This window comes from Vigna unguiculata, chromosome 10 (assembly GCF_004118075.2).
Source record: "Vigna unguiculata cultivar IT97K-499-35 chromosome 10, ASM411807v1, whole genome shotgun sequence".
Classification (NCBI taxonomy): Eukaryota; Viridiplantae; Streptophyta; class Magnoliopsida; order Fabales; family Fabaceae; genus Vigna; species Vigna unguiculata.
This window is the reverse complement of record NC_040288.1, coordinates 779,039-803,624: the sequence shown is the minus strand read 5'-3', so window position 1 is coordinate 803,624 and position 24,586 is coordinate 779,039. Positions and strand designations below refer to the sequence as shown.

The 24,586-nt window shown below is 30.9% G+C and overlaps 3 protein-coding genes across 7 annotated transcripts; 2 read left to right on the top strand and 1 right to left on the bottom strand.

Annotated features, from left to right (window-relative positions):
• The first annotated feature begins 461 nt into the window (after positions 1–461).
• LOC114167369 (ethylene-responsive transcription factor 13-like) lies at positions 462–1,218 on the top strand. Its single transcript, XM_028052442.1, has one exon. The coding sequence runs from the start codon at positions 502–504 to the stop codon at positions 1,000–1,002; it is 501 nt and encodes a 166-aa protein (XP_027908243.1). The 5' UTR covers positions 462–501; the 3' UTR covers positions 1,003–1,218.
• A 7,071-nt stretch (positions 1,219–8,289) lies between these two features.
• LOC114167313 (ATPase 11, plasma membrane-type) lies at positions 8,290–15,557 on the top strand. 2 transcript variants are annotated; one of them, XM_028052367.1, is made up of 21 exons: positions 8,290–8,343; positions 8,421–8,540; positions 8,649–8,747; positions 9,415–9,552; positions 9,889–10,023; positions 10,606–10,785; positions 10,901–11,107; positions 11,201–11,320; positions 11,703–11,822; positions 12,052–12,174; positions 12,256–12,360; positions 12,445–12,589; positions 13,228–13,389; positions 13,470–13,708; positions 13,807–13,839; positions 13,933–14,014; positions 14,124–14,284; positions 14,363–14,563; positions 14,651–14,833; positions 15,018–15,196; positions 15,299–15,557. In XM_028052367.1, the coding sequence occupies exons 1-21, from the start codon at positions 8,290–8,292 to the stop codon at positions 15,393–15,395; spliced, it is 2,883 nt and encodes a 960-aa protein (XP_027908168.1). In that variant the 3' UTR covers positions 15,396–15,557. The 2 variants fall into 2 exon arrangements, with proteins under 2 accessions (XP_027908168.1, XP_027908167.1); XM_028052366.1 differs by having other exon boundaries at positions 10,606–10,818.
• A 671-nt stretch (positions 15,558–16,228) lies between these two features.
• LOC114165090 (protein prenyltransferase alpha subunit repeat-containing protein 1) lies at positions 16,229–21,836 on the bottom strand. 4 transcript variants are annotated; one of them, XM_028049744.1, is made up of 11 exons: positions 21,761–21,836; positions 21,060–21,175; positions 20,289–20,675; positions 19,739–19,849; positions 19,497–19,587; positions 19,013–19,081; positions 18,662–18,739; positions 18,426–18,515; positions 17,228–17,278; positions 16,717–16,953; positions 16,229–16,620 (listed from the first exon to the last, which is right to left on the bottom strand). In XM_028049744.1, the coding sequence occupies exons 2-11, from the start codon at positions 21,140–21,142 to the stop codon at positions 16,501–16,503; spliced, it is 1,317 nt and encodes a 438-aa protein (XP_027905545.1). In that variant the 5' UTR covers positions 21,143–21,175; positions 21,761–21,836; the 3' UTR covers positions 16,229–16,500. The 4 variants fall into 4 exon arrangements, with proteins under 4 accessions (XP_027905545.1, XP_027905547.1, XP_027905546.1 ...); XM_028049746.1 differs by having other exon boundaries at positions 21,060–21,171; positions 21,761–21,822; XM_028049745.1 differs by lacking the exon at positions 21,761–21,836 and adding an exon at positions 21,470–21,732.
• Positions 21,837–24,586: the final 2,750 nt, after the last annotated feature.

Sequence of the window (24,586 nt, the reverse complement as noted above, 5' to 3'; positions counted from 1 at the left end):
AAATTTCAGTTGAAATTTGTTTACGTAAGCGCGTGACATATCAAATCAAAGAAGAAAAAAAAAAGTCTTATTAATTTCTCCTTGTTTTTTTTTATTATTATTTGTAGTAGTATTTATCACGATCTTCCTCGTTTTTAATTTCGTTTCATTTTGAGTGATTTTGCTTTAATTGCACTCCATTTTATAAAATAAACTAAGATACTAAATTAGTGAAACAAAATTACAAAAAATATTTTAAAATTAAATAAAAATAATTATCAAGCATTATTATCATCGTTTATTTATGTATGATTCTACCACGTGATTGAATGTTTTTGGTGAGTAAAAAATGCCCCAAAAACCCATTTCCCACGTGCTTAAGAAGTAAAGGATGGTTCTAAGAAATTGTCCCAACAAAAATGGCAGAAAAAACAACCTTAGTCATATAAATATAACACATTCTACTCCTAAAACACACACACACTTACACTTCATTTTCATGTTCCAAAAGACCAAAATCAAATGAATTTCAACACCACTCTTGAATCCCAAGATTATGCTCTTCTTCAATCCATTCAACGGTTCCTCCTCGACGATAACCAAGACTTAAATGCACTCACGGCGGTTTTGGCCGCACCCAGCGGTGTTTCACCTCGGGAGAGCGGCGGCGGAGGATCCACGTCCACCCTTTTCACCACCGCCGTCGATTTGGGACAGCCAACAACTACTTCTGCAGAGGCGCGTGATGAATCTACGGCGGCGCGTGGGGAATACACGGAGGAGCGTGGTGGAAACGCGTCGTACCAGAGGTTCAAGGGAGTGAGACGAAGGCCGTGGGGGAAGTTTGCGGCTGAGATAAGAGATCCGAAGAGGAACGGCGCGAGAGTTTGGCTTGGGACTTACGACTCGGCTGAGAGTGCGGCTTTGGCTTATGATCGAGCCGCGTTCGAAATGCGTGGCTCCAAAGCTAAGCTTAATTTTCCTCATTTAATTGGAAGTCATGAGCCAAGCCAGAAAGAGTAACGGCTAAGCTGGATTTAGTGAAGTGTTGCGCCAAAATTTAAAATGAGCTCAGATGAGTTAAATTGAAAAATGAGTCATATTTATGATTGATTTTAAAGAAAATTTATTATAAAATTTAATGATATATATGAAGAGAATATTTTATTATTTTCCTTCGTAATTTTCTAGGTTATTCAATGTATAATTTGTTCATAATAAGACTTTCTATTTTTCTTAGTATAAGTTTTTCATTTATTTTATAATTTGAATATCTTTTTAGGCGAAGTAATTTGGCATATGATTATGTGATTTGTCTGGATTTATTTTTTGAATTAAATTTTAACAGTGAATATGTGTGTTGATTACGACAAATTCATGAATTATGTGATTGTTTTTTGAAAATAATCTCAATTTTTTTTTAATGAAGACGGTGAAAGAATTATCAAACAGATCAGAATAAGAATTATGAATATAAGTTCTTCTGTCTTAAACAATTAAAAATTTATTATTTTTTATAAATTAAAATTAAAATTAACTTAGCATAATGTAAATCCAAAATATTAGATAAAATACATAATGAATTCATAACCTTTTCTTCTATAAGGGTTTTGGATTCTAAAAGTGTCTTGATATAAATTTTGTGGACAAAAATATAAGTTTTTGCTCGGTTTCATTTTATTTTAATAATTTATTTTTTGTTATTATGCCTATGATTATATCGTATGGACCATGGTTAGTTTAATACATAAAAGTGTAACGCCACGTTATTACCTATATATATTTAAATAATTTTTTCCTTTTCATTTTTCTTTTACCTATTTAAATATATCTCTTCTTTTTCTTTTTCTTTTCATTTTTTCATAATTACCTCATTCCTTTTTTTACACGTTTTCTTTCTTTCTTTCTCTCTTTCTTTAATTGTTTATTTTTTTCTTTTCTAATACGCTCTTCCTCCACATTATTTTTCACAATAAATTGCATTATTGTGTCTTACCATGCTTACATTGTTTGGTGGTCATCAAATCATTGCCCCTAAAGCAAAACATATAGATCTACATATCTATGATATCATTATAAGGATTTGTTCAATTATATAGCTCGTGAATTTAGTGGTTTCTTCAATTTATGTAGTGGATTTTGGGTGAAAGAAGAAAAGTATAAATCTAGGTTTTGGAAATAAGGGACATGACTCGTGATAATGTCATCAAATGGAAATTATTTTTCAGAAATAGAAAATAAATGACCACAATTCTCTTGTAAATTTTGTATCAGCTAAATCTTGACAAGAATTTGAATTTATTCAAGTTTGGGATATGAGTCAAAACAAGAGATAGAATTGCACTAAAATATGAGAAACTTTAAATTGCAAATATCTTTGTTAGGAAGAAGAGAGAAAAGGAAAACAATATGTAGGCGAATGAAAATGGATTGTGAATAATAAGGTACTAATGAATGAGAAGGAAGAATAAAGCATCAATGGTAATGGTGATGATTTCCTAAGTTTCGTTTGAGACTATGATTGAAAAATATTGTTAATTTGTGAATTGTATGAATGTGGTAAATTCTAAAGAGAATTATCACATTGTTTGATGTTAGAGTATATATTGAATAAGAGTTTTGATTGTGAAGTTATCCTAACTCTACTAAACTCATAAACTCATTTTAAAAAGGGAGTTTAGGTAACGATGGTTGAAAGAAGGTTCTTATGGCATAATTTGGTGTGAATGAGCACTTTTCTCGTTAGGTTATAGTGAACTAACCTTGTCTTGAGGTGAAATTTTATACTAGAGTAAATTTGTGCTAGTCATGACATTACATTATAAGGTTACATGACATGTGTAAGACTTCACGTGTATTTGGCTCAATACATATTATTTTGGAATTGAGTTTTGATCGAGTTAATGTCTTAATTAATGGTAAATTATGATTGAATGGTTTTATGTGCTGTGCTGGATGGTTGAGTTAGTGTGTGGTTTGAGCTTGTTAAAATTTCACTACCTTACACTTTGTTTCTATAGTGTTGTGGTATCTATATGCAATAATTGTATATATATACATGAGCATAGAATATTACAAGTGAGAGAGACGAGTTAAGGGTTAAATAATAAATAGTTGGAGTTTAAGTATTTAAATTTTGTATTGTATAAATCCTCCTGATTTATAAAATTATATATATATATATATATATATATATATATATATATATATATATTCTCAAAAAGGAGTATTAATACATATTACATACTTATAAGTCTAATTATGCTTGACATTTAATTTGTAATACTTTAATTAGTAGATGATCCTATTTAATGAGGTTATTGCTTCGAAAAGTTTTCAAAATACATATTTTGGAAGTCTCTTCTCAAAGGATAAAGTAATCATTTTGAAAATTTATGGGCCAGCTCATTTTACATAGTTCAATTGGATTTATAGCCACTGGGGGTATTTCTTCCTACACCCCACCCCATGGTTTTTTCCCACCTCCACGGGAGTGTGTAAAAGACAAAAATGTGCTTAGTTTATGTGAAAATTGATTTTTGAATTGTGTAATTTGAAAGACACTCTAATTTGATGATCTATAAGTTTTTTTTTACAAAATTACAATATAATATTTTAGTCAAAGATCGTTAGACTAAGTGACAATATTAATATAAAACTAAAGTAGTCTATTCACATTTTAGGAATTTATTTTGAATATTTTAATTTTAAATGTTAATGTAATAGTATTTTACTTTTTTTAAGAGATCAAAAATTGTTTTACTAAAAGAACAAGGAAAGGACTAAAATTTTAATTGAGGTTAAGAATTAAACAAAAGAAAAAAAAATTGAAATAAGTATTTAAATTAAACAAAAATCAACTTAAAATTAAATGTTTACACCAATAATAGATATTTTCATTTTAACCCATCCAACATGAAAAATATAACATCTTACCATTTTGTCCTTATGATAACTTTAGTTTAATAGAGGATGGGGATGCAACTACTTTGCTAAGGAGGTTCTTAAACTTTTTTAATAAATGATTAGTTCTTATTAAAGCTTAAACTATTACACTAATACTTGAAAAACTATTTTTAATGCAACAATTTTAGAGAAATCACTTTCCCCATTTTAATAGAATGAGGTGAGAATAAAATTAATGTTATGGATAGTTTCATAGTTTATTGTGATGTACTTATCAAAATATACTATTTCTTGTTTTTTACTTGCATCACCAAATCCAATTAAAAAAAAAAAAAGAAGATGATTCAAGAATATTATCTCTCAAAAAAAATCAAATTTGTAAATTTAATGACAATTTAATCATGGATTTGTCATTTTCTTGACTAATTTAGCTTACAAATTTGGTCAAAAACACTCTAAATTATAAACTTGTAAAATATCAAGATTAGATGAACATAAGATACTTTTGAGGATGGAATTATGAAGTTATAAGCATAACAATGGTCTTTGATGAGTTCTAGGTTTATTTTGGAACCATCTCTTAAAGTGTTCTTATAATGAGACTATTATATTAATATATATAATGTTTAAAATAGCACAACTATTCACACTACACCATTTTTTTTAGTTCAAAAGTTCTTTTTTTGTCATGTTTTTTTTTTCTTTTTTTGTGAGTTTGTGGTTGGACAAAAGATCAAGATGACAAAGAAATTCTTGTTATAGTGTTGTCAATTTTTTTGCAAGTTTCTTGTTGAAAACAAACATTAATATATTAGAGCAACAAAGAATAATGGATAAATTATTAGGTGGGACAAAAAAGATATGATTGCATTATTAATTCGGGTTATGTTGATGGTATCATTCGTGAGTTTCTTTATTGAATTCAACAACAACCAAAACCAGACACTACTTAGAATTTTCTTCAATTTATTTTACTCTTTTTCTGAGCTTGAACACATTAACAATGGAACATCTTGGGATGGTCGAAACAATGTTTGAAACTTCATCTTCCCAATTTGGAGACCTAAGCACTTGGATTTTGTCACATTCAATGATAGATACCATGATGAATATACTTGTATCTTATTTATTTCAGAATAATAAAATAAAAATGTTAATTAATTAGTAATATTATTCTCAAATGGCATGAGAACTCAACATTGTCACATTCTACTTTTATGGAACAAGAGCATTGTTAGAAAGTAAAATGCTTATATATTTTTAACTATAGAAATTTGAAATAAATTTGATTTTGACCATTCAAATAAAAATTATATTTCAGTTTTTAAATTTATAAATTTATTGTCTAGAGAATAAAAGTAGTTTCAAATAGTTTCCTAATTTAGTGTTTAGGGGTTGAAATTGTCTTCTTCTTTTTTCCTAAATTTGAGAGACAGATATTTGAAAAAAAAAGTTGAAGAACCACATTCATTCCAAATTTTAGGAACTGAAAGTTAAATTAAAATCTTCCAAAATGATATATGATATAATATCTCAAAATTCTCTGAATCCCTCTTATGCTATTGTGAATAGGAAAGGTGTGAAGAGTCAAAACTCCTTTCAATTTAAACTCTTTGGTTGGATTTTCATTAACAACTATTGAAATTCCCTAATTCATGATACCATTTTTTCATCATTTTTTTACTAGCATCTTTTTCAGCATATAGTAAAAAAAAAAAGTTAAATATATTTTTAGTCCGTGAACTTTGATCCCAAATTAAAATTCTTCTATGTTCAAAATTTCGATACATTTTTATCTTTAAAAATTTCGAACGCGTTTCATGTTAGTATTGGAGTTGTTTACACTGTATGACACATTTTCGATTTAATATCTGCCTGGACATGGGTTTGACATCTAAACAAAAGTTAACGTAATTGAGTTAAAAGAATTATATTCATTCATTTTTAAAATTTAGAGATTAAAATATATTGAATTTTCAAACATAGATAAATTCTAATTTTAAATCAAAATTTAGAGACTAAAAACATATTTAACTTTAAAGAAATTTATATTCATATCATCATCTGTTATTTTATCATTTACCTTTAAAAATCATGCACCCTTTTCTCTTTTTCATGACATGGTATCGTCTACCACTTCATTTGCTATGCACTCTGCATCAAAATTCTCCCACATAAAGAAATTCACCCTTAATATATATATATATATATATATATATATATATATATATATAAAAATTGCCTATCTTAGTCTTAATTTTTTTAATACTATTATTTACATTTACGTAGAATCAACGTTATCTATCTGTTATTTTAGATAAGTTCGAACAAATCTGGGTTCATTACAGACTTAACCTCACCCACTTACAGAATTCTGCAGTAAGCATATTCTTTTCACATTCTCATTACTTTATACACTGACAAAATTACAAAAATGTAATATTTTATTAATCATAAAAAAGTAAACTTAAATAAGCTTTTAGTACGTAGGATGGTTCATATATTTTTAGTCCTGTAAAAATATTTATTGTTTTAAATTCTTGACATTACTAACTAATTGTCCGCGAGTATGTAATTATTTGACATCTCATTTATATAAGTTAAAAATAAAGTTGACATAATATATATTTTCAAAAATAAGCTAAAATATGAATTATTTCATCGTTCCCTAATCATTCTCTAATCTCTTAAATAGTTGACATGGATAATTATAACTATTAAAAAATTCATATGTTTTTGTTGATTTTCTTTTGAATTTTTTTTAAAAAAATATTTACAAATTTTGTTTTTGCAAGAAATTTCTATCAACTTTTTTGACAAAATATTTTGTATAAAATACTTTTCATAAAAAATATTTATAAATTTTATCATTTTTTAAAAAACAACTGTTTAAGAAGGAATTACTGGTAATTAAAATTTTTCAAAAATAATAATAATAAATATTTGTTTATAAATTATTTTAATAAATTTGTAAGAAAAATCACATATAATATAAAAAATTACAGTAGTGTTTGATAGTATAAAATTATAACTTAACTGTAAAATTCATTTCTTATATAAAATTGTTGACTCTGCCATACTCATCAAAGATATATTTATATATTTTGATCTCTCTTGTGACATTCTGACACAACATAATAGAAGAAGATGATGCAAGAAAACATGATTAAAAGCTGTGAATGTGTTGCAATGGTATTTTTCTTAATATAGAAAGATGTGAGTGACAAAGTACAGAAGGGAGAAGAAAATGTACGGTCGAATATTCGTTATTATTTTATATTGCATTTGATTTGCATGGCCAAATGGCAATAATATGAACTTTTGTATTGAAAAAGTAAAGAAATGAAGATAGCGGCAAAAATGGCAGATGTTTGAGTGTAATAACTCCATAGCTTTGTTTAATACATCCATTTTCCATTGTAGAAGAAGCTGGCCGGCGGAGTTACACATGCATATGCCACTTTTTGTTGTTTTCTACACCTTTTCTAGTTTTTGTCATTCTTGTTATTCTAAGCACATCTTCTTCATTCTTTCACATTCCTCTCTCTCTCTCTATTTATATGTTTACATATATATACATGTCATTCCTAAGGTCATCTTTCATTTGAGCTTGAAAGAGTGTTCTGAGGATTTGGAGAGATTATCAAACCTCTTTGAGAGGTGGATTTCTGGTAATGCTCACAACTTTAGTGGGGCTAAGAGAATCAAAATTTTAGTTTTCTTGGGGGTAGAATGATATAGAACTCACCATGTGAACTAGGAAAGTTGTAGTTCTGCAATTATTTCTGGTAGGTTTTTCTAAAGAAACACACGAGGAGATTCGGTATTAATGAGGTGTGAAGAAGTTTATATAAAAGACCAAGATACCACTTCTAACCAAAAAATTTAAGGTTTTAGGTTGAAAATGGTGTCCTGATCTCTTATACGAGTATGTTTACAACTCATTGGTACTAGATATTCTGATGTAAGCTTATACAAAAGACTAAGATAACAGTTTCAACCAAAAACTTTAAGAGGTTCTAGGTTGAATATGGTGTCTTGATCTTTTATATAGATATATTTACAATACCAAATTTTCTAGTATAAGCTTATATTAAAGACTACAATACCACTTTCAACCAAAAGCTTTAAGGTTTTAGGTTGAAAGTAGTATTCTGGTCTCTTATATAAATATCTCATTGGTATCAAATCTTCTAGTGTCTTCCCTCGAAAAACCTCACAGTTTCAGATTTATGTTATTGTCTCAACTGCAATATGTTTTGGAGCATTGGCAATATTTTTTATTATGTTTTGCTGATATGGTTCATCAATATCTACATTTTAAAGGGTTCTAACTGTGACTCAGAGCTCAAAAGTGCATATATTGTGTTGTTGGAAGAGAGTAGAAGATAAAGCAGCTTCAAAATGGGAGAAGGGTCCGTTGAACTTGAGGCTATCATAAAGGAAGCTGTTGATCTGGTATGTGAAAACATATCTTAGTTTCTTAAATGCAAATTATGAGTTAATTTGATGAACTTGAAATTTGGGTTATGTAGGAGAACATTCCTCTTGAAGAGGTTTTTGATAATCTCAAATGCACAAGAGAAGGTTTAAGCTCTCAGCAAGTGCAAGAGAGGCTAGACTTGTTTGGATACAATAAGCTTGAAGAAAAGAAGGTGAAAAAACCAAACTTCAATGCCTTTTTAGTTTCTTATTTCCTTTTCAAATTGTTTATCAGGTTTCTCATGAATATTTTCTGAATATACCTTTTAATGATTGAACAGGAAAGTAAGATACTGAAGTTTTTAGGGTTTATGTGGAATCCTCTGTCATGGGTTATGGAAGCTGCTGCTATCATGGCCATAGGCATGGCACATGGAGGGGTAAGTCTTCATCTTTGCTTTTGAGTTTAAGCTATTCTCCATGATTTTGCTAAGTTTAATTAAATTAATAAATAAAAAAAAAAAAAACTACAATCTGACAGCTATGATCAATTTGGTCTTTCATGTTACAATAAATAAATAAAGTTCATGATTATTTGACACAATGAGTTTGATTCATAGCATTGACATCACTATTCCATTTGATTCTTAACATTACTAAATCAATCAACACAATCCTCATATTGAAATCATTAGTCAATTCAATCTCTGACATGAGGGACAAATTTGGCTATGAAGTTGGGAGCAGTTTGACTAATGGTTACAAAAATTAGGAATTGAATAGGCAAACCCTAATGTTAAAGGCTAAAATGATTAATAGTTCCCAATTTCATGATTTTTTTTTTATTTCAGACTAAAATATCAATTATTAAAATTTTAAGAAGAGATTTGATGTTTTACAACTTTCATGGTGAATTTTATTCCATTCCTTTTGCTACTTTTAATTTGAAAGTTATAGATACTAATAATTCATGCAAGATTAAATTTTTGGTGGTAACTTGTTACTGTCATAGGTTTGAATGTATAAGTCATATATCATTATCAATTAGTCAGTGTTTACTACATTATCCACTACATTTGATATAACAACAACTCCTTAATTCTGTAGCATGAAAGAGCAGATTATCAAGATTTTATTGGCATAGTTCTATTGCTACTTATAAACTCCACCATTAGTTTCATAGAAGAAAACAATGCTGGCAATGCAGCTGCTGCTCTTATGGCCAGATTAGCCCCAAAAGCAAAGGTAATTTCCCTCTTCAACTGATTTAACTGTAGCTTCCTACATTATAAGTGTTCAAATTTTCCGCTGAGTTTTACTGTGTTGTCTCCACTGAATATTAAAATTACACTGATGTTTGATATATTAAAATTCTTTTGAATATATTTTAAAACATTAAAATCAATATCTGTCAAGATATTTTAAAGTGCAGCAAAAGAACAACACATAAAAATCTAGTAGAAAATCCAAATTCTACATCATATTTGCATGTTCTTTTGTTTTCCTTTTCAGGTTGCTCTACCAATGTCTTTGTTATACTGGTTTGTTTACATTTCCTTTGACATCCAATTACATTTACAGGTACTTCGTGATGGAAAATGGAGTGAAGAAGAAGCTTCAGTGTTGGTTCCTGGAGACATAATAAGCATCAAGCTTGGTGACATCATTCCTGCTGATGCACGTCTCCTTGAAGGTGATCCTTTGAAGATTGATCAGGTAAAATTGGCTGTTAATGGCTGAGGTTGATGCATATCAGCCATCTTAAACTAAAATAAGATGTGAACTAAATAGGAAACTTCTGAAATGGTTCCAATATTTTCTCAAGAGAAGGGGAATATGTTTCTATATTAGTATGAAATTAATCATTTCACACAGATAGAAGGAGAAAGTTAGTAAGAGGGATCTCATGCTAAATTGTATCTATGAAGAACTGGTCTGAACCAAATAGCTTCATGTGTGATCCATGTAGAGTTTAGATTTTTTATCGAGTTTTTTAGTACTGTCATCTGCTGCTGAGCGTTAAAAATATACTGATGTTGATATATTAAAATTTTTTTAATATATTTTAAAATATCAAAATCAGTGTCTATTAATATATTTTGACAGCTCAATAGAAGAACAAAAAAAAAACATAGAAAATCCAAATTCGTCTGTATAACTGATCTTAAGCTAATGGGAAAAGGCTCTTGTTGCTGATGCATGCAAAGATGAAATGTGACATTAACTTCATCATCATTCCATTGCATTCCATGCATTCCCCTCTTGCATTCAATTATAATATGTTCATGTGTTTTTCAGTCTGCTCTTACTGGGGAGTCACTTCCTGTCAGCAAACACCCTGGAGAAGGAGTATATTCTGGTTCAACCTGCAAGCAAGGAGAAATTGAGGCAGTAGTTATTGCAACTGGAGTTCACACCTTTTTTGGGAAGGCAGCTCATCTTGTGGAGAACACAACACATGTTGGACATTTCCAGAAGGTTCTCACATATAGAATTTGTAGTGCTCTTAATGTTAATGTAGTCTCAAGTAAAGTCATATCCGTGACAAATATTTGTCAAGATAATGCTCAGTGACATCACATAATTGTTACAGGTTCTAACATCTATTGGGAACTTCTGCATCTGTTCAATTGCTGTTGGTATGGTCATTGAAATCATTGTGATATATGCAATCCATCAAAAGGGATACAGAAATGGTATTGATAACCTTCTGGTGCTATTAATTGGTGGGATTCCTATTGCAATGCCAACAGTGCTTTCTGTTACAATGGCTATTGGTTCACACAGGTTGTCTCAGCAGGTTTGTGATCCAAACATTTCAATGGCTTTTATAAGACCATTAGTCTGTTTGTTGTTGAGCTAATAATAACTATCATGGGTTTATCCTTTGCAGGGTGCCATAACAAAGAGAATGACTGCCATTGAAGAGATGGCTGGAATGGATGTGTTATGCAGTGACAAGACAGGCACATTAACTCTTAACAAGCTTTCAGTAGACAAGAATATCATTGAGGTCTTAATTTTTTCTTCTTAGTTCCTACCATAAAACTGAACATAGAAAACGTTTTGATATAATTTCATATGGATCAAATGTCTGGAAACATGTAGATCAGAATGTCCAAGGTCATGTTAATATATCAGAATGTTAAACAAGACATTGGAGATTCCTTCAGGCAGTGCTAATAGTTAGACTACACAACTTCCTAGAGAAACATTTTATGGGAAAGTAATTAGCAATGCTAATAATCGACATCAACTTACAATTTATGACAAAGCACTGAAAGAATCCTTTTCATATATTGAACCTTTAAAGTTTGCATGAATAGAAATTAATGAATCTGAGTGATGGTGTTATGCTAACTTTCTTTTTCCAAACAACTATCAATATCTGGTAGGTTTTTGTTAAAGACGTTGACAGTGATATGGTTGTACTTATGGCTGCAAGAGCATCAAGGCTAGAGAACCAGGATGCAATTGATGGTGCTATAGTTTCAATGTTAGCAGACCCAAAGGAGGTACAAGTTCAAAGATACTTTACTAGATTAACAACACTAAAGCCTTTTTACCATTGCATTTTGCTGCGCATTCCAAAATTCTATAAATTTGCAGATGTTTGCTTAATTAATATCCATTATTAACAGACAAATTTTCACTATTCTAATTGTAGCATTCAGAAAAGCAAGTTTCCACCATCTTCTGTAGTTGAAATTTTGTTAGTTTACTAATGGTCCTTTACTTTACAAGGCAAGAGCTGGAATAAAAGAAGTTCACTTCCTTCCATTCAATCCAACTGATAAAAGAACTGCATTAACATACCTTGATGCTGCTGGTAAGATGCACAGGGTTAGCAAAGGAGCACCAGAGCAGGTAGTACATAATCCAAGTCTAAAGAATCATAGTACCAACAAGAGTAACATGGTTTGATCATTATTTAACTATACTTTGTAGATTCTCAATCTTGCACATAACAAATCAGAAATACAACAAAAGGTTCATGCAATTATTGACAAGTTTGCAGAACGTGGACTTCGTTCTCTTGCAGTTGCCCGCCAGGTTTAGGCCCTAAGAATTCTCCATCATCTCGTTGGTATACTGTGTGTGCATTGTTTATAAAAATTGAACTTTTCTCCAATTTAGGAAGTGCCTGAGGGAACTAAAGACAGTTCAGGAGGACCATGGGAGTTTGTTGGCCTTCTTCCTCTTTTCGATCCACCTCGCCATGATAGTGCAGAAACAATTAGAAGAGCTCTTGATCTTGGCGTGAGTGTCAAAATGATCACTGGTATGTATAACTATTACTTTATGTTCATTTAAGAGTGCAAATATCTTGATTGCGCTTACAATATGAACGTTTAAGGTATGTGAACAAACAAATTCTAGACATAAAACTATTTATGATCATAAATGAAATCTTCTATTTGGAAAACTAATTAAGGTGTTATCACTGTTTAGTATTCTTCTTACTGTTAGCTTGTCTTTAAAGAAATTGTCTTCATGCATAGAACGACTAAACAGTCTTAATTGTTACCTTGATTTCTTCTATGCTTTAATTGCTATTGTTTAGACTGCTCTTACTGAACAATGTGTCCTAGACAGTGGAGAAGTGAAGAAAGTGCATTAAAACAAATCAAATTAAAATTGCATGGCTTAACATGACATCTAGCTACATTTCCAACACCCTGAACTTTTCAAAGTCTACAGTAAAGCCTATCTCATTGGGTACCATAGTGAACATTGAAAAATTTCTGCGATAGTTTCGGTCTACTAGTGAGAGATTCTTTCTTTCACTGTTTTAATTCTATAGTTATGCAAATATTTTCAAAAATGTTGTTTTTCTTAAAACCAAAGTATATTAGGCAAAGTTAAATCATCTTTTTACACCAAAGTATACTCATGTTATGCTACAAAAAAACCTTTCAGGTGATCAACTTGCAATAGGTAAGGAAACAGGAAGACGTCTCGGGATGGGGACTAACATGTATCCTTCTTCATCGCTACTTGGTGAAAACAAAGATGGATTGGGTGCTGTCGCTGTTGATGATCTCATTGAGAATGCTGATGGTTTTGCTGGAGTCTTTCCTGGTAAGCCAAGAAAGCAGTGATCAAAAGGAAGCTGCATTTTAATGTTATGTTCAATTTTTGATAATGTGTGTTTGCCTCAGAGCACAAGTATGAGATTGTGAAGAGGTTACAAGCTAGAAAACACATTTGTGGAATGACTGGTGATGGGGTGAACGATGCACCTGCCTTAAAGATAGCAGACATAGGTATTGCTGTAGCAGATGCTACAGATGCTGCCAGAAGCGCATCTGACATAGTCCTAACAGAACCTGGGTTGAGTGTGATCATAAGTGCAGTTTTAACTAGCCGTGCAATTTTCCAGAGAATGAAAAATTACACAGTAATCCCACAACTATCTACATATATGTAAAAGAAAATAATTCTAACTTTTCTGTTTGACAACAAATCATGATTACTTCTATTCCTTTTCCTTTGCAGATATATGCTATATCTATCACTATTCGTATTGTGGTAAGCTTTTTGTACATGAAGAATATATTCAGAATGAACCTGATCACCAACCTTCTTCTCATTTTCAGTTTTTTTTTTTTTTTTTCATTTCAGCTTGGTTTCATGTTACTGAACAGCTTTTGGAAATTTGACTTTCCTCCCTTTATGGTTCTTGTCATTGCCATTCTCAATGATGGTAATATTAACTTCTTTCTAGTATCTTAATCTAAAGTTTCATTATAGTTTGGTGGTTATTACATGAAATATTTTCTTTCTTGTCCACTTACTTGTTAGCATCCTTGTAGGTACCATCATGACAATATCTAAAGATAGGGTTAAGCCCTCTCCAATTCCTGATAGTTGGAAGCTTAGTGAAATTTTTGCAACTGGGATTGTTCTTGGCAGCTATCTGGCTCTAATGACTGTGATCTTCTTCTATATAGTTGTTGAAACAGACTTCTTTCCTGTAAGTATCTTCTTACCAGTTGTTCACTACTTCGTTTTGATTTCACTCAATGCCATGACATGAAGTATTTTTCCCCAGAACCATTTTGGCGTGAAACACTTTCATTATAATCCAAATGCTGAGGACAGTGATCCAACCAAAAGAATGTTGGGATCTGCTGTCTATCTTCAAGTTAGTACCATTAGTCAAGCCTTAATTTTCGTGACAAGGTCAAGGGGTTGGTCCTACACAGAAAGACCTGGTCTTTTGCTTGTCACTGCCTTCATCATTGCTCAAGCGGTACATGGTTTTCTCAACCTTCCTGAATTATTCAAACCTCTAACACAATTTGAACTTGCTTATATGATTTTGCTATAATTTTGACAGATTGCTACTGTTATATCTGCCACTCTCACTTGGAGTGTTGCTGGGATCAGAAGTATCGGTTGGGGCTGGACAGGAGCCATTTGGCTATACAATACTGTCACTTATTTACTTCTAGATCCTTTGAAGTTTGCAGTTCGTTATGCATTAAGTGGAAGGGCATGGAATCTGGTGGTAAACCAAAGGGTTAGTACTATGACTGAACCTCATAAATTGAGCAAAAAATTGTGGAGAATGAATAACAAGAAATAGGTTGAGAACATAAAGTAGGCCAGATGATTTATCATATATTTATAGTCTCTAAAACTCAGAATGACTAGAGCACTTACATAGTTATGTGACATCTTGCTGATGCAAATTAAATTAACAGACCGCATTCATCAACAAAAACGACTTTGGTAGAGAAGCTCGTGAGGCTGCATGGGCTACTGAGCAGAGAACCTTACATGGCCTCCACTCTGCTGAGTCAAAAGGGTTTACAGATAAGCACACCTTCAGAGAAATTAATACACTGGCAGAAGAGGCAAGGAGGAGAGCAGAGATAGCAAGGTCACAGTCTTTGTTCATCTTCAAACTGTTTTTCAATCTTAATTTTACCTTTAAATGGTTTTTCTTTCCCCCCTTACTAATATTTTCTTCCTTGTGATGCAGGCTGAGAGAGCTTCACACTCTGAAAGGTAGAGTGGAATCATTTGCCAAGCTAAGGGGTTTAGACATAGATGCCATGAACGGACACTACACTGTCTAAGACTTTATGACTGCTATCTGTCATGATTCTCACATATCATGTGGCTCTTGTATTATGGCTTTGTCTCGTGTCAGACTACAGGTTTTACTTCAACAATGTATCTGCTGAATTTTCATGTACTTTTCATTCAAACCATTGGTTGTTGTTTGCTCTTTTCTTTTGTCTTTCTTCTTTGGGATAATTGTATCTATTGTTATAATAATGTTATTCACACATATCACTCTTTGGAAAGTAAAATATTTCATTTGTAAACTTTTCTTAGTTTTGCAAGAAAACATGAATGGCAATAGTTCTAAACAATATATTAAAGTAATGTACAAATAAATGGGTGTCATTTTCTTCTACCAGAGCTGTAAAATGGTAAAAAATTCTGTTTCATCGCATGATATCAACTCAAATTAAGAGATTTTACAACTAACCCAGAATTTCTTGGCATGTGGTTAATATATGTTATATACAATTGTTTGTGATAGGAACTAATATTACTGTGGTTTAATAGAGAAAACATTCGGAAGGCAGTGCTCTGATAATAACAAAGGTAATGTTCAGAAAATAAGAAATTGAGAATGAAACAACAAATCAGAGAAGGAAAACTTCTCTTTGTGGCAACAGCTACCCACAACTACCCAAATGATCATCAAACCCTTTTCCCTTGATCCCATGCAGACTCCAACCTTATCACATGCTTCCCACACTTGTTGCCAGGTAGGCAAATTTGTTATAGGCTGCATAGTTCCCTTCTTTACAAGTACATATATAGGAGTGCGTAAAATTTTAAATTAAGTGTCTGAGGTGCAGTTGAGTCACTATCGGATGTGTTTAATCACAAGTAATGAATGAAATATGACCTCAAACTAACATTGTTACTGTAAATAGTTTCATATGAAACACATCAAGAACACTTGTTATGAAGCAACTTCCTATGGATGTTTTTACAAATACATGTACGGAGTTATTTAAACTCTGCTTTTAACCTGCAAAGTGCAAGGTTCATGTCAGGGGAGCCAAATTCATACACAAATGTACCAGACATAAAATAAGATAAACTAACTGTTAGAATGAGTAATAAGATCTACTACATCCTATGTAGCTCATACGCTTTCTTCTAGTTCATGAAGTAATTGAACAGTGAGGATCTCTCTGGGCATGACTTATTCAGCAGGGTCTTCAGATCATCATCTCTTAGCTTCTCTTGGAGCTGATTCACCAGAGACTCAGGGACTTGCTGATGCACATAGTAAATTGAAGACACCAGAGAAAGAAATTCTATTAAGCAATCTTGAAATGGAAAGCTTAATGGACATATAATCTACATACATACCACTTTCAACCACAGAATGTAACAAGCAGAATGTGCAGCTTGTGCTTGGACATCCACAAAATCATCATCAACAAAAGTTGAGCAGGAGTGGAGAAGACACAGTTCATTCTGCAGAAAGGTGCCAAAGTCATGATACAGGCCTATTGCCTCCTTGGAATGGTAGGACTCATCACCAGAATCAGGCACAAAATTATTTATCCAGCATGTGGAAAGGAAGCGCCGATGAAGCCATAGAGCCTGTTAAAAGTCAGCACCATTGAACATCTAATTCTAAACCTTTAAGAAAATTACTGAGATAGAAAACCACTTGCACTCAAGGAACCCAAAATCACAAAAAGGTGATAATCTGATGGGATTTCATAAGCAAGAAAACAATTTTCTCAAATTTCAAGAATCCAAAAATCCTGTAATGGATAGAGATTATTTAGAAAACTCCAGCTAATCAGTGTATTACTCTAGTGAGTAATATGATGACCAATTATGAAATTAATTACAGACAAAAGTCACCTACCTCTCTTCCAACATAACGTTTTATCAGTGTTTCATTCCAATCAAGCTCGTCCTGTCAAACCATAGTTGCAACATAATTAAAAACTAAATTTATGTGCATGCATATAAAGTTTAGGTGATACAGTAATGTCAATTACATCAGTCAATATGCAGTTCTTGTATTATAAAAGAGGTACATGCTGCATAACCTATTGTGCAGTAAGTAGTACATTGAATATTCATTCCAATGATACAGAGTTATCAAAACCAAGCCCCGGACAAAGATTACTACCATCAAGACCATGAACTGAAGTACAAAAGCAAGTATGAAACAACAAAGAATTATGCAAATTCAGAACCATGACCAGTATGATCATGATGTTATAGTAACTGAAGCATATATGCACCTAATAAATTGAGCTATGATGTTTGGAGCAGCACACTAGTTTGGAAATTTTACTCGCATTATTGTCTTCCAACTTACTTGCCTTTCGGTTTTCAATTAACTTTTTATTCATAAATCGATGTTTGGCCCTGAAAAAGTGTCGAGGAAGACCAAGAAAGCAATGTAATTAATTGTTAAGAGACATATCGTGTGAATAATATTCCTAAGAACTTGATCTGTAACCAACCCAATGATGTACAATCCATGTGGCCAATCTCATCTAGTGGGATAAGACTTATATTGTTGTATAAGCACTAATGAATTTTACAATAGAGCATACCGAAACCAGTCATTTAGTAAAATGCCATATCTCACATATTGTTGCTTGAGTTGTTCTAAAAGAAAATTCTAATGCTTTATGTCATATTTCTTGAACAACTGGAACCTGCGGCTCTTATTAAACTGAAAGGAAACTTTTTAATGTCTTTGCACATTCTACTACCATTTCTGCCACAGATGAGATTAAGGCTATATTTGGATATCCGATTGATAGTCTAATTAAATGGAATGTAAGTGAATAAAATCCACCAGGTATTTTTCCTTCCTATTTTGAATGACCTAAAGAACAGAAGTGAAAGATGAGCGCATCACATGATGCCACCACAAGATCTCAGCTGCAGCAAGAACACTGCAACAACCTCAACCACTGTACATTGTCATTCTATTTCATTGCAAAGCATACCTTCCCTTTCTTTCAATTCAAACATAATATGACATACTCAACAAAGATACCAGATCATGCACAATATATGAAATAAATAAGCATAAATATTACCTTCAAGGCTTGGACTATATTAACATTACGACCACAAGATACAGTATCTTCCAGACAACTTGGACCCTCCATAATTCTCAGTAATAGTCGCTACAATATAATAGAAACCATGATTGGTAAAAGAGGAAAATCATAAGCTTGTCTAAGGACACACAACATGCTGTATTTTTACTCAAAATGTTTTTATAGCATGGAAACAATAACTAGTCAGGTTAAAGAAGGTAAGCAAAACTTACTCTGCGATAATGAAAACAACAATTATCAGCGATATGCAGTGCAGCCCAACTTCTTGATTTCCTTAACTCACACAGAACCTAAATAGGTACAGCTTCATGAGAACCATTTATTATGTCATTGACAAGCAAGGTCATATGTAATTTAATGAAAAGATTTTTAATGGATCAGCAATGGGAGAGGAAATAGGAATGGAATTGAATGCTCAGTTGTTGATTCAACTTCATTTTTATATTTGATATACTATAATTAAAATAAAAAATGCAACAAAAAATAACAAGATTTTTTTTCAGTCAAATATGCTTTTAGCTCATAACACTTACAACAAAAAGAAAACATCACAGAATCAAAACCTGGTCAATGGTCATGTATGAGACTAACCAGCAACGGTGATTCCATGCACGATAATTCATTTTTGATCTCTGCAAATGATGAGGTAACAAAAAGGAAAAAATCAATATTTAATTAAAAAAATGAAAATATGATGTCACAATGATGGCAAAATGGTGAAGCATTATATAAATCCACAATTAAAACCATCATCAGATCTCCCCCACCCCATCATTTTCCTGCTTTAGGATGATGTTTTGAATTTTACATTAACAATGTATAATGGATTGAAATTCCAAAAGTGTTAACAAGATAATGTAAATTATGTGTCAAATGTTACAATATGATATTGTATAATACTCCCTTGTATTGAGAAAAGGTCAGAACAAAGGTGAAAGTAATGTAACAATTATCCTTCTCTCATGTTCGAATGCCCATCAATCATACAAACATAGAATAAAACATTTCCAATTTAAACAGTATGATGTTCCCATACTGAAATTAGACCTCAGCTATTTTTTCCACCAGCTCAGATTCTTTTCCCAATATCTCTTTGAAATTTGAACAGTTTGCAGAGATTGACTTGATCACCCATCGCCTAAATAAAATACTTCTATACATTAGATTGATATTTGCGTTCCAAAGCCTCAGGAGGATCAATTAATATTCAAAATTCAGACCTATATAAAACTAATCTAGAAAATATATTCATTCTTTTAGTGATGAGGACAAAGCCAGAAGATGAATACCTATGATTCCAAGCTTGTTCACTTTTGGGTGAATATGAGAGTACAAGTTCTGACAGGAGAAGTTCATCTACAAACATTGAGAGCTGCTGCTTCTTGGACACTATTAACTTTCTGCAATTGCACAGAAAAACTTAATAAGTTGGTAACAAAAATCAAATTCCCAGCATGTTTCCTCAATAGAGGTTATCAATTCTTTTTCTTAGTACATTCAATATGAATCCTATCTTGTACGTTCCCTCATACATCACAACATTTTGTGCAACACTAAGCTTATGCTGTTGTTGACTCTTGAGCACCAAACATTTAGTACCATATAGTACCACAGGTCTGGTGACTGTGCAGTAAAATTTTACTTTCATCTCACGAGGCATGTTTCTATCATAAAAAGAATATGTCATCATTTAGACATTTGAACAAAGGGAAATGCTGTCAAATAAACCTGTTATCATAAGTTAAAACAATTTACTGGACTCTGTCAACTTACAATATAGTCTTACAGATCTCAACAACAAAAAAGTATAAAAAATTCATTAATAGATAAGAGGAGAACCTGCAATTCCAAGCTGTCATAAAATCACAGCTTAGCAGCAGAAGAGACTTGCTATGTCTCAGAAGGGTACTTTCAAGATGATCACTAGAAGTGGCAGGTAAGCAAATTCCAACTTTGTCAGATTGGTTGTCACACATTCTGTATTGTTTAAATGTAATCATAAATGCATGTTTAGCAGTTTTATATAACGGTAGAAGAACATGAGTTGAGATTCCCAGTTTATGATCTCGGTTCCAGAAATATATGTTGTCTTGTTTGGAAGATTCCACGGGGCTTACTGCTCCATCTTCTGATTGATGGATAGCTTCATAAGATAAATTAGACGAAATGTCTGATTCTTCCTTTAGCAAGGGGAATTGTGAGGGATGAATAAAGCCCAGCTCGTCACTAGATCCAAAAACATAAGGGAAAACATATTTAAAGAAGGAAACATAATATAGTTAAATCAAGCAACAAAGAAACAAGATTGACCATAGCTAAGAGACATTGCTTAGAGGGTGTTATTCCATCATCAAGGTTATATTTTACAATATTTTATATCATCCAGAGACTTCATATGAATGAAGCTCACAAAATTTACTAAAATAAATTAGTATTAGCTTTTATACAAATTAAAAATCTTACTATTCAGCATCCGTTATGAAAACGTTAAAACTAGAATAGAAAACAGCATATTTATTGATGGGAATGCCAGAAAATTTACAAGTTTCTCAAGCAATCATCAGGGCAAGATTTATTCGAGTTTGTGCGCATGAAATCACTAAACCTTACATTAGAGCATCAGATTCAAGGATATCTTCCAACTGGCGTAAGAGATCCATAGCGTCGACTTTAGAATCAGACTCTTCACTCATATCTGTTGACCTGTATCAAGCCAAAGGTGCTGACTTCAAGCAAAAACAAAAAAGGATGTAATCAATTGTCAAATCAATCTTATTAAATACTAAATGAGGAACAAAGTCATTACATCAGAAAAAATAAGTCTTCACACGAAAGAATGAAACTCGTTGACTATCGATAATACATTTCATTTAACTAAAGTATCAGTTACAAATAACCTCAAACTCGCAGAAACTATTTACAAAACCAAAAACAAGGCAACTAAAGCTCACAAGACTTGCACATCCCTCTATTTCTCATACACGAAATCCATTTCACACACTACTGCAGCAAGGTCTTACGGGAATTTTCACAAGCAGGTCACGGGCACTACCAATTCAGACTTGTTTGAGCAAGACCCAGATGAGATTATGAGCACGTGAAGTTGTTTTGGTTTCAAAAACAAAAAGAAGGAGTCATTTTTCTTCTGGGTTTCACAAACTTGCAGGTTCCTTTGGGAATAAAAGGGTTACCATTATCATTCAAACTACGCAGACCAAATAGAAGACAAACAAAGCAAATTGAAAAGCAGCGAAGCAATTGTAAAGGGAGAAAGATAAGAAATGAATCAAAGTTCAGTTTGAAAAAATTACCTTTCCCACACTGATTGCTGTTCCTCAACAGCTTGGCCAAAAGTCTTACGAACTCACCATAGCTGAATTAATCTAATAATAATTATCTAATAATTTATTTTTAAATAGAGGAGTTTAACTTTAATATTTGGTAAGTGTATCAATTTATTAAGAAATATTTTAAATATAATCCATAATTGATAAAAAAAAATAACAATGTGAGAAAACTAGCTGAAAGTTATTCAACTAACAAAATTTTTGTAAGATTATCAACTAAAGAAACTAATAAAAATAAAAGACGAAATTAAATACATTTATACAATGCTTTTATACAATACTTTTATACAGATACAAATTTTAAATTCTTATAATATTTCATTTATATATAACATTCTGTATTTACTATTAATCTTATACTACATTTCTATAATATTTTTATTCAAAATTAACATAAAATAAATAACTTATTTTTATATAGACATACGATATTTAAAATAAAGTAAAATAGATAAAAGGTATTATAAATAATAATGTGTAAATGATTTTTTTTATTATTTAAATTTGTAGAAGTAGTTAATAAAATGATAAAAGAGTAAATAATTTTTTAATAATGAGTAATTATTTGAATTAAAAAAATAGTTACTAAAATCATAAAAATAAAAATAAAATATTATTATGAATAATTATTTAAATTTATAAAGTAATAATTAAAAAAGTAAATTTGAAAAAAAAGACAACATAGTTATTAATAATCTATGTCATAAAAAATCAAAATAAAATAATCATACTATATATATTCAATGCAAAAAATTGTAATACATCATATAAAAATACATATACAAAGATTAAATAAATAAATTTTAGAAAATGTACGTAAAAGATGATATTTTAATTAATAAATTCAAGTTCAATCAAATAAAAGAACATAAAAATCATATAGACTGGACATAAATTTATACTTTAAAAGATATTAAATATATTCTATTAGAAACTAAAATTTGATCCAGTTCAGCACTTAAATTAACAAAATCAAAAATATAGATAAAGGTTACAATTGGAACTATACATTCACTCACATATGTATATAATAACTTTCTTTAGGGATAACGATGTGAGTTTGGCCCGGTGAGCCGGCTCGCAGAATGTTATATATAAATGAAATATGATCCACATAACCTAACACCTCTCATCCTAATTTAATACAAGTTCATGTTTTGATGTTATTTATTATACTTGTTTTGATAGTCCTAAACTTTTTATTGGACTGTTATGATGTTGTTTATTGGATTTGTTTTGATGCTCTAGAACTTGTTTTGTTTGAATGTTTTTGATGCTCCAAATATTAAAATTATGATGTTCCAAATGTTATGGACTCTTTTGATTTGATATATTGAACTATTTTCATGCTCCAAATTTATTTTATTGTACTGTTTTGATGCTTCAAACATTAAAAGTATGATGTCTATGACTTTTTTCTTTTAAGTCAAGATGCCCAAATATGCAAGCTAGCCTACAGGTCCAAAAGTAAACAGGGCATGTCACATTTTCAAGCCTGCAACTTCTCTGCGGGACGGTCCAACCCAATCGCAATATGCGAGCCTAATGCGGGTCAAATCTAAATGTGTCGGATCGACCTGCATTCGTCATCCTAACCCTCATTTTCTAATTTTTCACCACTTCATATTGAAATTTATATGACTTAAACCATCAATAAAGCATGTGAATTTTTGTTACATGTCTTTACTTCATAGACAAATCAAACAATAATTCACATGTTGTCTCAAATTTATCCAAAATTCATATAATTCTTATTATTCCAAAGGACCATCGTCATACGTCATAACCAACAAATATACAAAATAATATTTAATTTATATTTAACATTCACATTAAATCCACTAAAGAGACAACACAGGAAAAGGGGAAAAAATTAAGTTGGGGCGAAAATTTCGTAATTAAATGAAAATTTATTCCATTGAGTAAAAATGTAATTTAAAACAAGATTGAGTTGGCATTATTTTTGCTTGAGAAAAAAATGTTCTAGCTTAAGGTTTAAATTATTGTTCTAATTTATTTGATGACTTATTTTAATCCATCCATGTAATTAAACTTATTTTCATAGTTTTTAATTAATTATAGGAAATTATGTTTGCATTCTTAGTCTAGCACCCTACACTTAAACCACCACAAATAGACATTAGTCATTTTCTATAATATTTCAATAGTTTGTTTGTAGGTTTCCCTACACATTCCAATGATGATGACGACTCGTTCTTTAGTTTTTTTTTTCCATTTTTTTTAAATAGGCTTTTTAATTTTAGTATTATAATGTTTTTCAATTTCATTTTCATTATACTATTTTGAGTACATCCAACTATTCATTCATTCGTGCATAAATTACAAATAAATGTCCATGCACACTTTTTTTTTCTATCGACAATTAATATCTTCTAAAATGAAATTATGAGAGAACATGTTCTTTCGTATTGCTTGCTATAACTCTTTCCATTTTTTGTGGAGGTTGAACTATATATATCAATCATCAACATACTTCTTTATTTCTATTACAAATATGATTATTTATTCCGAAAAAGTGATATTCTAATTTTTTGTAACTCTTTATATTATTCTTTCTTTTATCTCTTTACAGAAGTATCTTTCTTTTATCTCTTTACACATTTTATGTATTTTTTAGATTATTGTTTTCAAATTTATTACCATATAATAATAAGAATAATAATAATAATTATTATTATTACGATTATGTGAATATTTTATATCATTTTAAATCGTGAAAATTACTATCGTTTTTATATTTTCAATAATTTCATATTTTATTTTAACATC

Coding starts and splice junctions, on each gene's coding strand:
- LOC114167369 (XM_028052442.1), top strand. CDS start 502: ATGAATTTCAACACCACTCTTGAATCCCAAGATTATGCTCTTCTTCAA.
- LOC114167313 (XM_028052366.1), top strand. CDS start 8,290: ATGGGAGAAGGGTCCGTTGAACTTGAGGCTATCATAAAGGAAGCTGTT. Junction 8,344..8,420: donor TAAAGGAAGCTGTTGATCTG/GTATGTGAAAAC, acceptor TGGGTTATGTAG/GAGAACATTCCTCTTGAAGA. Junction 11,823..12,051: donor TGTTAGCAGACCCAAAGGAG/GTACAAGTTCAA, acceptor TTACTTTACAAG/GCAAGAGCTGGAATAAAAGA.
- LOC114165090 (XM_028049744.1), bottom strand. CDS start 21,142: ATGAGTGAAGAGTCTGATTCTAAAGTCGACGCTATGGATCTCTTACGC. Junction 19,588..19,738: donor GAACAAGCTTGGAATCATAG/GTATTCATCTTC, acceptor TATTTTATTTAG/GCGATGGGTGATCAAGTCAA. Junction 16,954..17,227: donor AACGTTATGTTGGAAGAGAG/GTAGGTGACTTT, acceptor GACTTTTAACAG/GCTCTATGGCTTCATCGGCG.